Source organism: Taudactylus pleione, unplaced genomic scaffold (genome assembly GCF_031769625.1).
Source record: "Taudactylus pleione unplaced genomic scaffold, aTauple2 ptg000018l, whole genome shotgun sequence".
Taxonomy (NCBI): Eukaryota; Metazoa; Chordata; class Amphibia; order Anura; family Myobatrachidae; genus Taudactylus; species Taudactylus pleione.
In genome coordinates this window covers 11,696,924-11,712,886 of record NW_028284420.1, presented here as the reverse complement: position 1 = coordinate 11,712,886, position 15,963 = coordinate 11,696,924, and the positions used below count along the sequence as shown (strand labels likewise).

The following is a 15,963-nucleotide window of genomic DNA, read 5'->3' as shown; positions in this document are numbered from 1 at the left end:
TTCGAAGATGCAGCAATGGATCACCATTGTGACTGAAGCTTACTCAGACTGGCCATCACAACGAGTCAGCTGTGCCCAGGAAGTCTGTGTCTGAAAATGCAAACTATGGGCTGGCCACGCCTACAAATCCAAAGCTATACGCCCCTGTTTTGTAGAATGATCCTGGTCTCTGCCCCCCCAAATGCAGCAGCATGTCAATCATGCTGCAGCTAAGGGGGGACTGCATGCGCAGATCCCAAAACATCTGATTTGTATGTAAAACATCACATTTGTGTTCAAAACCGAATCATTCCCAATATTTCCATACTAAGGGGTTGATTCTGAGTTGGGAGCAAAGCCAAAAAAACAAGTAACTCTGCACCTGTACAAATCATGTTGCAAGGCAAGTAGTGCAATTACACTTATTTTTGCATGCAGGGTAAATACTGGCTGCTTCTGACTGTAGCCCACAAATGCTGGACAGCTTTATTTTTACACTGTAATTTAGATGTCAGTGTGGACACACCCCTCCCAGATATAAATCTCTCTGCAAATATTACATCTACCCCACCTGCAGTGCATCATAGTTTTATAAAGGTGCGAAGTTACTTGCTTTTTTGCTTTGCTCCCAACTCTGGGCAGCTCCTAAACGTTTACCTGTGCCTGTGTTGAGGTTCTACTAGTTGGGGAGATTTTAAATGATACCCCTTTCATACCGAGTGGAGAGCCAGGGCTATTTCCAGACCAAGCTGTGACTCGGTGTGAGAGGGTTAACCCAGATGGGCATCCGGGGTCACGAGCAGGGTTATTCCCGTGTCAAACGTGGTAGGTTGTGTGAAAGGTATGATCCATGTCATTTGACCCAGGTCATGCCTTAAAGGCTGCTGATTGAACTGATCAGGAGCACTTGGAGATGTGGGATGCCGGCGCTTAGAATACTGGAGCCGGAATCCCAACCCCTGTCAGAATCCCGGAACTGATTCTCTTCACTATCACCTTTTTTCCCCTTTTTGTGTGATGCCCTGGGGATGGTCCTTGGCTGGAATTTTTTGGGGGTACCTTGCTTCGCGGTTGTGAACCCCTTAATGTTAGGGATGCCAGCATAGAGGAGCCTTGACGATTGGCCTGGCGCTTATTCATATATTTGCAACTGTATGTAACTAATACCTCTGAATCTCTATTATCATGTAGGATTTAAGTATTTTTTGTTTGGATTTGCTACAGTGTGCAGGAGGGCAAATCCCTTTTTTCTGTGTTCAGTGTAAACCCCGCCCTTTACAAGCAACTGTGCTAAGTCATTAAGCTGATATGAGCAACCACCATATTTTTTGTTTACAAACCAACAGGTATCAGTAACTTAACGGTGATGGGATGCCGGCATTGGGATTTTGACTGCCGGGATCTTGAGCACCAACATTCCGTACCCAACTCCTTGTATACTATCCCTCTCTTGTACTCTTTCCTGTTACCCACCCTCAATACCAATTGTTTTTCATTAAAAAATTAATAAAATCATATTTAAAAAAAAACAATCATTTATTACATAAGAATGCATCCTCTTGCTTTAATACTTGGTGGAAGCACTTTTAAACACAAAAACAAGGGGCAACAAGAGCTCAATACAGACCAGATTTTAAGTACCATGGTAAGAAAAAGAAAAATAACAAAAGTCAGGTCATTAATGTAAGGGAGAGGGGAGTACAGGGAGGTGAGGGCAAGAAAAGGAGATGGGGGGCATGAAACAGTATGATGAGGGCAAATACACAGAAAGCATCCAAAAATAAAAGGAAACAACAGCATTGGGGGAGGAAACAAAGAAGTAAAGAGGACACTTTATTCGCTGTCCATGGGGCCACTCGTGAGGTTAACACTCAAGAGAATGGGGACGTGGGTGTACATTCGGTGGAAGCACTTTTTGATGCAATTACACCAACGAGTCTCTATCAGCTTTGCACATCTGGACACTGCAATTTTTTTTACATTCTTCTTGCTTAAATTCCACCAGGTTTAAAGTTAATAATTGGTGAAAAGCAATTTTAAAATCATGCCACAGATTCTTGATGGAACAGAGGTCTGTGGTTTGACCGAAACTCATATTGTGTTTAAGTCACTCCAATGTATCACATTTACCAATCACAGATTGAGAAACAGTCACTGCAATGTAACACATTTAGACATCATAGAATGAGAAATAAGACTGATGCTAAAGAATTCATAATTGAATAATTATACAAGTGGAAAATAAATACCTATTGTAATAAGGCTCAACAGACTGTGATCCATTTAGGTCTAACATTTGTAGATGCTATTATTTACCAATTTTATGTTTTATTATTTGATTACATTGTTTTAGTATTATGGAATATTGTCAGCACATGAATCTCCTATATTATACATGAATTACATGAATTCTGGGACATCTCACAGACAGGTGTATTTTTTTTTTTTTTAAATCAATTAAGGCATTTTAGTTGTACACAGATGGGCTCCAATCAATGATGTGACCTCTAAAGACAACTAATCAGTCCAACGATAATTCGGATGTATTTTAATAAAAGGGGTGCATACTTATGTAATCAATTATTGGGAAATTATACTGTTTGATTATTTTGTATTGATGAGAATTTGTGGTAAGAATTCCCAAATTCATTTTGATTCAATGAAATTTTAAAATTGCAAAGGAGGTGAATACACTATAATCAGTGGACTAAGCCAATCAATAAAACATTGGTTTCTAGTATTCTTTTATAATTATCAACTAGCCCATTATTAAAAATCAGCCCGTTCCTAACTGTAAAGAACTACATAAAAGTTATAGATTAAAATTAAAAATTGAGCAGCTGACTGCAACAACTGTATTCATACATGGACTCTTAAAATGTAAATGTGAACAGAGGACTTTAATCTACACACTGTCTGCGCCAGCAATTTCTGTCATTTAGATCCCATAGATCTAAAACTGTACTTTGCATCCATGTAGTACAGAAATGTAGGGGTGGTTGTGAGTCGCTGGCCTTGCAAAGCAGTTGTTAACCTTGCAAGGCATACATTACACGTTTCCAGGTAGCAGTATACTTACCCGCTTTGGGCGTATCTGCACCACTCCCTTTGGACTCTCTCCTTGGGTTGCAATCACCTGCTAATTACAGAAAAATAAATTTTAGATATCTTTTCAGCAAAAAGGCATTTGTCCTATACATACAATTATTTTTCACTGGTTTATTTACACATTAATTAACACCATACTTACATGCCACCTAGAATGTGCTAAATTTTGGTGAGGTGTCTTGCACTCCTGGGAGAGTAGACTATCCTCCTGGATCCCACACAGTTCCCCAGTGAAGAGTTAGGCTACAGGGGCTTGGCAATGTGATTTACAGTGAACTGTTTCATTGCGGCGGCGTCCCCCACTGCCCAAACCAGCAAATTGTGGCTCTGAACTTTGGGAGTGGAGCCACGATGACTCAACTCGCATTGTTATGCCCCTGCCCCTCCACTCAGGGGCAACAGGAAGGGGAGGATTTAAAAGTAGGAATTTATGATTAATATATTTATTTTTATAGCAAATAAACTTCAGACTTTCCATATCAAAGGAATTATAGGTCTCCTTCTTCCAGGGTTTAACCATATAGGCCAACTAGGAACAAGCCTGAGGCCAGTTTGGGGGATAGTATGGTTTGTGTTCATTTATTTCTTCTCTTCACTATCATATTCTTTTTTTGATAATTGGTCTTTACCAAACAAGAATGTATCCAATAATAATGTATGCAATCTAACATAATTCATTTAGGGCATATTGATACAATACAATGCAAAGTGCTGTAGGTGATGCCCCCTGACCTGTATGTAATATGTTCTAGATTAGATAAATTAGTCAGCACAGATAGATGCTTGGTTAGTGGTGCTGATAAACATCATTTAAGATCAAAACTGTAGTTGTGCTGATCTAAACTAAAGGAAGGCAGAACAAAACAGCTAGTGAAAGAGCTACCAAACTCCACATGAGGGTGTTGGGGTGTGGGAAAGAAATGTAATTCCTCAAGTACTAGTAGCTGTCCCAGGGGCATTTCATCATAGAAGGGGGCCCATGTTCAGTCTCTGTGCAGGCCTGCCCCCCATCCCCTCATGCCAGTGCATACTGCAGACACTGGTACTGTGCCATAAACTACTGCACATATGCATATCTCCAGAAAAATGTCACCAGTGACATTTTCTCAGTTATGTCGTTACTAAATATATTGCCCGACTGCAAGGTAAAAAATGTAATGAATGCAAGGTGTGAGGTGTATGCCCTCCATGACTATGGGGCCTGTGTGCACGGCACAGCGTACACCCATTACAGATGTACCACTGGCCTGTCTATTTGTCACCTCTACTGTTTTGCCTCCCCTTGTGTACATCCATGCATTTGAATGTGCAAGAACTGAGATGCCCACTATGAGCGCCCATACACACTGGAATACCGATTTTTGCACCATTAAAACTTGCACCAGCCCTATGGCGTGTGTCATTCTCAGTCTGACCATAGCCTCTTAAGCTTGTGTCTGTGCATCTATTAATGCCAGAGAGTGCCATAACACACCAACTGAACAGACCATTTTTGTGTACACTACTAGCCAACTACCAGTCACCACCCAGGAACGACCATCACTTTTCCACAACGTTTCTGATACTGTCTAATGAGAGCACAACAGTAGCAGCAGAATGACATCATCACACAGCCACAGATTTCAAAAGGGTAGTGAGAATACCCATGGTGTAGTGATGACCATCGTCGACTCTATCATCGATGGTTGATGGTTTTTCAGCATCGGCACTTAACTAGCAATGGTGAGCCATCGATGGCTAGGTTATGTGCATATGCAGACAAAGCCTTGTACATGCACATATTGGGTCCAACAGTCGCCATTGGGGGAGACACACTAAATTTTTACCAATGGTGGCCATTGATGGTGAAAACACTCACCATCGCCATCAGACCATGGATGGCAACCCCTACCATGGTGCCTGGGGGAAAATGACTGCATGGAGTAGTCCCACAGGCTGCGGAAAGGGGTGGAGTTATAGCGCTTAACTCCTACCCTAGGTACAGTTTTAAAACCGTTCCTTATTTTTATTTTACAGTATGTGCTTACAAATATAGGGCCTGATTCGGAGCCGCTCTTAAGCGATCGCTCGTTCGTTCCGAGCGATGTTTGCACAACTGCGCATGTGTACAGATCGTACTACGCATGCGCGAACCAGTCAGTGCGGCCGAAAATCGTTTGTTCGCTAAATAGCGAATGCCTGCTATTTTTAGTGACAGGAGGAGGCGTATGTGGGTGGTAACAGGGGAAGGTGCTTGAAAACGGGGAGTGGAGATCCGAACGCAGGCGTGCTTAAATGTCAAAACGGGCATTTTATGGGTGTGCATAATTAATACAGCAGCGTCATTGACCACGTCACTGGGTTATTTTATAGTCAGAACTGCTCGCATGATTGCGGTAGGAAAAACCAACCACAAGAATAGCGAGCAGTTCATACGCTGGTCGATGTACTCGATTAATCTAATAAATAGCGGACATGACGTAGGATGCGAGCGGCCAGGGGGCGTAGTTTTCCAAAAAACGACCGCAAGTTTTGTTCGCTCGTTCAGACCTAGAGGTGTGAACAGACCGCAAAGAGCGAACGGTTCATTTGAATAGCCACCCCTTTTTTCTGAACGAGCGAGCGCAAATAGCGTCCGGCTCTGAATCAGGCCCATATATTGTTGTTTACGTTCTTTTATACAGTATAGGAATAAAGTAACTTAGAAAAGAAAATCTTGCTTATATACTGTACCACAGCAGATGTTCAAAAAAAGTGTGAAAATATCTTAGAGAACTAAGGAGCTCATTCAGACCCGCTCGCTAGATGCATCCGCTTGCTTCCAGCGTAAGCAAATTCGGCTAAGTGACGGCATGGCAGGCGATCGCACGGCAAGGCATAAGCACACCTGCTATGTCTCGGTGTGTGATCACTTTGTGTATGTAGACGCCCACCAGCCATTCATACGACGTCCACTTGTGCACGTCATCTCCTGGAAGTGCGAGTAACCATTCGTACATCGAGCACCATCGGATGTGATCGCAGTGCTTAAGGTTGCCTATACCCTGCTGCAAGCACTGCGATCACTTCAGAGTGAAATTCCACCAAATGATGTGTACTATGATACTGCCTTTTAATAATGTATGCCTCTGAAACTGCGTTGAGGCACTCAGTCATGCCTGCGTTCGCACCTCCACTCCCCCGTTTCCAGTGGTCAGCCCGTGTCACCACCCACAAACGGCCTCTCCTGTCAATCACTCTACTGGGCAGTCTATACGCAGCGAGCAAATGAATCCCGATCTTTCACATTGTTTTGCGAACGAGCATTGCGATGCATACGCATTCGCAGTTAGCGACTATCGGCCAGCTATGAGCATTCGCATCATAGTGAACGGGTCTGAATCAGCCCCTAAGTTCAAGTGTAGGAGAATAAATTGCCATACAGGTGTAATAACCCACGATAGTTATAAAATAAAAATGAAATAAATATTATGTCACTCAGCTGTATGAAGGGAGAATGGCAACACAATCTATCATTTAAAATAACTGTTTAATACTAAGGGCCGTATTCAATTAGAGGCGAAAAGTCGTAATCGGTGGAGAAGTTTTGCTATATTGCCTCTTTTTGCCTGTTCTGAACTTATCTCCAAATTCAATTCCAGACGGAATTTGCTTAAGCGGAAACTCAATGTAATGTAATAGGCGAAACAGTTTCTCCAAAGAATAGCAGGTGAAAAGAGGTGCAAAATCTTTATTTTGGGGTGCAAACGTGGGGAAACGACCCAGAACCCTTGCCTCAGTCCCCCAAAGGACAAATCTTGCACACAAAAAAACCCCTAAGATTACCCCAAAAATGTACTTTCATTTTTGGGGTGACAAAGTAAAAAGTGGGGGAACAACCATAAAAACTAGTGAAATAGACTTCTTGGGGGGTGCAAGGATGGGTCAGGTGTTTTTAGGATTGCAGGTGCATGCAACAGGTGCGTTTTTGATGTTTTTTAAAAGTTCACTTTAGAGACATAAAAATATTCTAGCACCTATTTTCAAGGACCCCAAATTTGACTGGAGTATTGGTCTCTCCAAAAAATGCTGCTTTATGTCATTCTTCACCACTTATGCAAAGACGCTAATAAGAAGCAATTTAAAAAGCTTAAGTACCCCAAACACTTTTATTAGGGCTATTAGTACACATCTACATTGATTCCCTATGTTAGTGCATTTTTTGGGGTACAGACTGATTTCCCCATTTCTGACAGTACTTTCCACCTGTTCCACATTCGCCGCTTTTCATTTTCGCGTGTTTAGGAATTGAATAGGGCGAAAAGCGGGGACGAGCACAAAAAGTTTTTGCCTCTGCAACAGGCGAAAGAGGCGGAAAGTCGGACAGACGAAACTTTTCCGACTTTTCACCTCTAATTGAATACACCCTGAGGGAACTCAATTAGCCGTGATTCGCCACTTATCAGTGAAAAACGGCTTATCGTAAGAATATATACTTAGATATACTTATCACGCAATCCTAATAGCTGTGGCTTTTTAGGGTGTGAATTCTCCATAGCATAAAGCCACAAAATTTATTCACCTCCTGGTGAAAAGTTGGTTCAGAACCACTGAGTCACCCTCCTTAATGACTAATTAGGTCACAATAATTTTTAATTAGCTTAATTTGGGCAATAATTATATGTAATTTTTGGGGCGAGAAAGTACAAAATGCAAGAAAATGGGTTAATTGATGTAGGACAGGTATATGGAGCTGCTGTATGAATGGGACAGGCGTTTAGTCAAGAGTACAGGTGAGTGTTAGAGGCGTATTTTGAAGTTTTTTTAAAAGTGGCTTTAATTCACCCAAAATACACTTATAGGCATCTTATGCACCCCCAATTTAAAAAGAACATTTGTTTTGCCCAAAAACACTGAGTGTTTTAGAAATATGTACAGTATATAACAGCCATTTGATACAATTTAAGAACCCCAAATACTTTTATTATAGCCACTAATATACTTATATACTGTTATCCTATATCACTTTGGCTTTTTTAGGGGTACAGGTAGATTTCCCCATTTTCATCTATACTTTTCGCAGGTACAACCAAAAAGAATTAATGTGCAAATGCCGCACTGGAGCTTTTGGAATTGGATTGTGCGAAAAACGGGAGCGCGCATAGCCACAATACGTGAAATTATTGCACAAAACGTTGCGAAGGGTGCAATAACGTCAAGTCATCGTTTTTTATCTTGGGTAACTCGATTCCCCCCTAAAAGTTTGAAAAACAAAGTAATAAGGTATTACATTCTAAAATATAATACACATTGACAACAAATAGTATCTCTTTCACTTGATATTAGTTCAATAAGTGGATACAATAAATCTCTTAATAGTTCAGAAACAACCTAAGTTCATATGTATAATAAAAATCTTTTTTGATGATTTAGTTCAGTCGAAGAGGAGGGTTGCAAGACAGTTGAATCCTCCTTTGGGTGTAAATCCATAGGTGCAATGTATGAATTCCAGGATGTTAGTAACTATTAGAGAGTGCTGGGCCCCTTTATAAATATATATAGTAAATACTGACAGTACATGCATGATAATGTACCAGACCGATCACTACAATACATTGTTGTGAATACACCATAATCCTGGGAATGCAGTATAATGTAATGTAGACCTCTAGAGGAGGTAAATACAAAAAAGGAGCAAAATACCAACCTCTGCACTATACAAAATAGTTTAAATGCTAAGGACATTACTTCATCAATATAAGCAGCAGTCTAATGGACGTGTCACTCACATATTCCCCTGCTGGGCAATAACACATACAACACATACGGTTCAATCCACTTAAACACCACCTAAACAACCTCTGAGGCTATTTTGTATAGTGCTGAGGTTAGTATTTTACTTGTGTCTACCTCTATGATGCACTTTGGTTGCTATTTGAGAGACCCCAATCCACGTGGTCTTGAACCGGCTCGCAACTGTGAGGCTGCGTGACAGGCTTTTGGTGCTACTGGCATTGCCTGTGTTCCATGAGTTGGAACGCGGAAGTGATGTCACTGTTTGTCAGTGACTGGGAGCGTAGGATTGGGATTGCAATGCAAACAAGCACTTTAGGTGTCAGCAGTAAGTTTTTAGTTGTGTATGATCTTGTTGGGAATGGTTTATATTTTGATGCTGGTGGTCTTAAAAATGGTCACAGAGCTGACCGAAATATCTATTATAATAATATATATATATATATATATATATATTCCCATTTATTGCATTAATAAAAATACTGGTGTCATATTGAAAGAGATGTTAAAAATCTCCATATCATGAGAACTATCTATACAAAATATATGTATAAAAAAAAGGAAAACATTGATCATATTATTACTACATATTCCTTATATAATTCCTACCTGTATTGAATTGACTAAAACTTTAAAAGTGATATTGTGTACATGAACCAGTATTGTAAATTGAAATCTCTAAAGATCCATAAACCAAGAACCATGATTAAAATCCTTAAAAATCCCTAAACTCTAATGTCTCATTAAAACTACCCAGGGTTAAGGTCTGGATTCTAAAGATCCAGAAGGCTTCCTTGGAATATTTTTAACAATGTCAACATCATAACTTTCGACATTGTGGTCAACATTATGAGTGTCAACATTGTTTATCATCAACATATGAGTGCATCCTATATAAAACACACAATGGAATGTCCGCTTTGCAAAAGAATCTTGCTATTGTGCATTCTCCGTAGTCCAGTGTATGCAACTTTTAGCAGCTACTGTTTATATTCAGTCCTACAAAACTGTTGCATCTCCATTTGTGGCTGAATAGGCATTAACGGGTGGCAACAGTGCATTCGCATGTAGGCTAAGTCTTTGGTGGCGTGCCGTAGGCATGTAAGCGGAATTGCTGCCTAGGCTGAGTTGAGAATATACAAAGATCCTGATTTCGTATGGATCTCCCAGGTATAGGCTTAGTTAAAATGCACACTGGTAGTGATGATAGATCTTCATACAAGTGTATATTCGCAATTATTTACATGCATGCCATTAACTCTGAATCAGCACCAATTGGCTTTCAGCACCAATTGTTTATTCAATAGAAAACTAAACATGTATGTGTAAAAAAAACCTACACCATCTACAAATTTAAACCACGGAAGCAGAATAATATGATACAAATGCCAAGTAAATCAAAATTTTAACCACAATCATCAATAATCTCAGTAGGAAACATGATCCACAGTGTAAAGCATGGTTTCTATCATGTAAATAAATAAATTATATATATATATATATATATATATATATATATATATGCAAAGTACTGTATGTGCTGCAAAAGAGACAGAGCAATTTCTTCTTGACAGCACTTTAGGAACTCGTGTGTCCCAGTTTTGCTTCGGCTCTTTAAATTGTATAGTGTTTCAAGGGTCAATCCACTTTCCATCTCATGGGTCTATTTATCAAGCAGTGACAACTTCTTTCTCTGACTTCTAGAGAAATCACTGATTTCTCTTGTGATTTCTATCATTTCATTGGTTTCATGTACCCATAGCCTGCTCTGAGGACAGTGGCGTCCTAGGGTATTTGGAGCCCAGGGCAAATTTGAAAAGGGAACACCCCCCCCCGGATATGTGCCAAAAAAATGGGCGTGGTCACTTAAAAATGGGGCGTGTCAACATGACACATCCCTTTATTTTCACGCTGAACATTCCTATCCATATGCACCTTAACCCCAGTAGTGCCCCTTATACAGTACCCCCAGTATGCAGTTGTGGTCCCTCTTATGCAGGCCCATAGTAGTGCCCCTTATACAGTATCCCCAGTAGTGGTCCCCCTTATACAGTCCCCAATTAGTTCCCCTTATGCAGTGCCCCCAGCAATGGTTCCCCCCAAATGCAGTGGCCCATGTAGTGTACACCCTTATGCAGTGCCCCGTAGCAGTCCCCACAATGCAGTGCACCCAGTAGTGGTATCCCCTTATGCAGTGCCCTTTATATAGTGCCCCCAGTAGTAGTCCCCCCCATGGAGTTTTCCCATTAGTGGTCCCCCTTATGCAGGCACCCAGTTGTGATCCCCCCCTATCTAGTGCCCCCTGTAGTGGTCCCCCCAGTGCAGTGCCCCTAGCAGTAAGCCCCTTATATAGTGCCCCCAGCAGTAGTCCCCCCCCATGCAGTGTCCCCAGTAGTGGTCCCCCTGATGCAGGCCCCCAGTAGTGATCCCCCCTATCCAGTGCCCCCTGTAGTGGTCCTTCCTATTATTGCCCCCAGTAGTGGTCGCCCCAGTGCAGTGCCCTTAGTAGTAGGCCCCTTTTATAATGCCCCCAGTAGTAGTTCCCCCCCAAGTAGTAGTCCCCAGTAGAGGTTCCCCTTCCTGATTAGGTGCCCCCAGTAGAGGTCCTCCCAGTAATGGTGCCCCCAGTAGTAGCCACCCCCCCTCCCCCATTGTGCCCTCACCCCCAGTAGTAGCCACCCCCCTCCCCCATTGTGCCCTCAGTAGTGCAGACAGGTTTAAAAAAATATATATATACAAATATACTTACCTGAATCCACGCTGAAGCTCCGGACCGCGACACCAGACTATCTGACTCTCATTGGCTGCTGTTTAACACACGCATCGCCGCCAGCGCTGGCGGTGATGCGTGTGTTATGCACAGCCTGAGCCCGCCTCCTGGCTCTATTGGGCAAGCACTCAGGGGGAGGGAACGGGCTCAGCTGTACAGCACAGGACCGGCGCTGGAAGACTAGCGCCAGTCCTGTGTAAATATGTAGTGCTGACCGCACTCACTGCGGTCGGCGCTACACTGGCTAACTAGGGCGGCCGGACTGTGGCTGGTGGTGACCGCCCGACACACACACACCCCGTGCCGCCGGTCCCACGGTGCCCAGGACACACGCCCTGCTCAACCCCCCCTAGTTACGCCACTGCTGAGGATAGAGGTGTATGCTTAATTTATCAATCTTAAGATAGTGTTAACTATACTCTTCAATGTAGGACCTACAGTATGAACTCCTCATTAGCAGCATTAGGCTGCCAGTTAGGGGAAGAACACCACCGGTGAGGAGTGGGATTTTCTCCAAAGAGCCCCAGATTGATAAACAGGGGGCAAAATGAATTCTGTATAGCTGTCATAAACAGCGATACAAAATGCATCACTGCATCACATCACTAAGCCACTGATGATAAACAAGTACCTAGACTGCTCTGTCCAGGGTAACTGAGAATATTTACCTTATCATGTACAAGGTGGCCAGTTTTAATCATGGGGCTCAACCCTACTAGGTGCGAGTTTGCGAATGCGTGTTTGTTTCAAGAAACTCAACTTATTTCGCACGAATGCGCACACCCGAGACTTGCAAGGTGTCCAATGGTTGATTTTTGCACTTTTTATTAAGGGTTGAAAAATCATAGCAAGCAAGTGTTTTCCATCAAATTAAAATCTTTCCAGCAGTTTGGGGTATAGAAAAATGTCTATATAGTGATTTTTCAGTATTTTTATACAAGTTTGTAAAAAGTTAGAATTAACACTTTTACCTCACATCTGCAAGATCAAAAACCCCACTCCCATCAATAAAACACTTCCACATACCAGTCCCACATCATTTACACCTCCACATACCTGTCCCACATCATTTACACCTCCACATACCAGTCCCACATCATTTACATCTCCACATACCTGTCCCACATCGTGTACACCACCACATACCAGTCCCACATTGTGTACACCTCCACATACCAGTCCCACAGCATTTACACCTCCACATACCTGTCTCACATTGTGTACACCTCCACATACCTGTCCTACATCATTTACACCTCCATATACCTGTCCCACATTGTGTACACCTCCACATACCAGTCCCACAGCATTTACACCTCCACATACCTGTCCCACATTCTGTACACCTCCACATACCTGTCCTACATCATTTACACCTCCCCATACCTGTCCTACATCATTTACACCTCCACATACCTGTCCCACATCATTTATACACCTCCACATACCTGTCCTACATCATTTACACCTCCATATACCTGTCCTACATTATTTACACCTCCACATACCTGTCCTACATCATTTACACCTCCACATACCTGTCCCACATTGTGTACACGTCCACATACCTGTCCTACATCATTTACACCTCCATATACCTGTCCCACATTGTGTACACCTTCACATACCTGTCCTACATCATATACACCTCCCCATACCTGTCCTACATCATTTACACCTCCACATACCTGTCCCACATTGTGTACACCTCCACATACATGTCCTAAATCATTTACACCTCCCCATACCTGTCCTACATCATTTACACCTCCACATACCTGTCCTACATCATTTACACCTCCACATACCTGTCCTACATCATTTACACCTCCACATACCTGTCCTACATCATTTACACCTCCACATACCTGTCCTACATCATTTACACCTCCACATACCTGTGCCACATTGTGTACACCTCAACATACCTGTCCCACATGATTTACACCTCCACATAGCTGTCCTACATCATTTACACCTCCACATACCTGTGCCACATCATTTATACATCTCCACATACCTGTCCTACATCATTTACACCTCCATATACCTGTCCTACATCATTTACACCTCCCCATACCTGTCCTACATCATTTACACCTCCCCATACCTGTCCCACATTATTTCCACTTCCACATACCTGTCCTACATCACTTATACCTCCACATACCTGTGCCACATCATTTACACCTCCACATACCTGTCCTACATCATTTACACCTCCATATACCTGTCCTACATCATTTGCACCTCCACATACCTGTCCTACATTATGTACACCTCCACATACCTGTCCTACATCATTTACTCCTCTCCATACCTGTCCTACATCATTTACACCTCCACATACCTGTCCCACATGATTTCCACTTCCACATACCTGTCCTACATCACTTATACCTCCACATACCTGTGCCACATCATTTACACCTCCACATTCCTGTCCTACATCATTTACACCTCCATATACCTGTCCTACATCATTTACACCTCCACATACCTGTCCTACATTATGTACACCTCCACATACCTGTCCTACGTAATTTACTCCTCTCCATACCTGTCCTACATCATTTACACCTCCACATACCTGTCCCACATGATTTACACCTCCACATACCTGTCCTACATTATTTACACCACCACATACCTGTCCCACATGATTTCCACTTCCACATACTTGTTCTACATCACTTATACCTCCACATGCCTGTGCCACATCATTTACACCTCCACATACCTGTCCTACATCATCTACACCTCCATATACCTGTCCTACATCATTTACACCTCCACATACCTGTCCTACATTAAGTACACCTCCACATACCTGTCCTACATCATTTACTCCTCTCCATACCTGTCCTACATCATTTACACCTCCACATACCTGTCCCACATGATTTACACCTCCACATACCTGTCCTACATCATTTACACCTCCACATACCTGTCCCACATCATTTATACACCTCCCCATACCTGTCCTACATCATTTACACCTCCATATACCTGTCCTACATCATTTACACCTCCACATACCTGTCCTACATCATTTACACTTCCACATACCAGTCCCACATGATTTACACCTCCACATACCTGTCCTACATCATTTACACTTCCCCATACCTGTCCTACATCATATACACCTCCACATACCTGTCCCACATGATTTACACCTCCACATACCTGTCCTACATCATTTACACCTCCACATACCTGTGCCACATCATTTATACACCTCCACATACCTGTCCTACATCATTTACACCTCCATATACCTGTCCTACATCATTTACACCTCCACATACCTGTCCTACATCATTTACACCTCCACATACCTGTCCTACATCATTTACACCTCCACATACCTGTCCCACATTGTGTACACTTCCACATACCTGTCCTACATCATTTACACCTCCACATACCTGTCCCACATTGTGTACACCTCCACATACATGTCCTAAATCATTTACACCTCCCCATACCTGTCCTACATCATTTACACCTCCACATACCTGTCCTACATCATTTACACCTCCACATACCTGTCCTACATGATTTACACCTCCACATACCTGTCCTACATCATTTACACCTCCTCATACCTGTGCCACATTGTGTACACCTCAACATACCTGTCCCACATGATTTACACCTCCACATAGCTGTCCTACATCATTTACACCTCCACATACCTGTGCCACATCATTTATACATCTCCACATACCTGTCCTACATCATTTACACCTCCATATACCTGTCCTACATCATTTACACCTCCCCATACCTGTCCTACATCATTTACACCTCCCCATACCTGTCCCACATTATTTCCACTTCCACATACCTGTCCTACATCACTTAAACCTCCACATACCTGTGCCACATCATTTACACCTCCACATACCTGTCCTACATCATTTACACCTCCATATACCTGTCCTACATCATTTACACCTCCACATACCTGTCCTACATCATTTACACCTCCCCATACCTGTCCTACATCATTTACACCTCCCCATACCTGTCCTACATCATATACACCTCCACATACCTGTCCCACATGATTTACACCTCCACATACCTGTCCTACATCATTTACACCTCCACATACCTGTGCCACATCATTTATACACCTCCACATACCTGTCCTACATCATTTACACCTCCATATACCTGTCCCACATCATTTACACCTCCACATACCTGTCCTACATCATTTACACCTCCATATACCTGTCCTACATCATTTACACCTCCACATACCTGTCCTACATTATGTACACCTCCACATACCTGTCTTACATCATTTACTCCTCTCCATACCTGTCCTACATCATTTA

General features: G+C 42.4%; 1 protein-coding gene across 3 annotated transcripts in view; it reads right to left on the bottom strand.

Moving 5' to 3' along the window:
* The window catches only part of CDH26 (cadherin 26), a 162,169-nt gene that overhangs the window by 55,118 nt on the left and 91,088 nt on the right, over positions 1-15,963 (bottom strand). For all 3 annotated transcript variants that reach the window (XM_088442571.1, XM_088442587.1, XM_088442582.1), the window contains exon 2: positions 3,059-3,118. In XM_088442571.1, the coding sequence (XP_088298697.1) occupies positions 3,059-3,118 (60 nt within the window). The remainder of the gene's footprint in view (positions 1-3,058; positions 3,119-15,963) is intronic.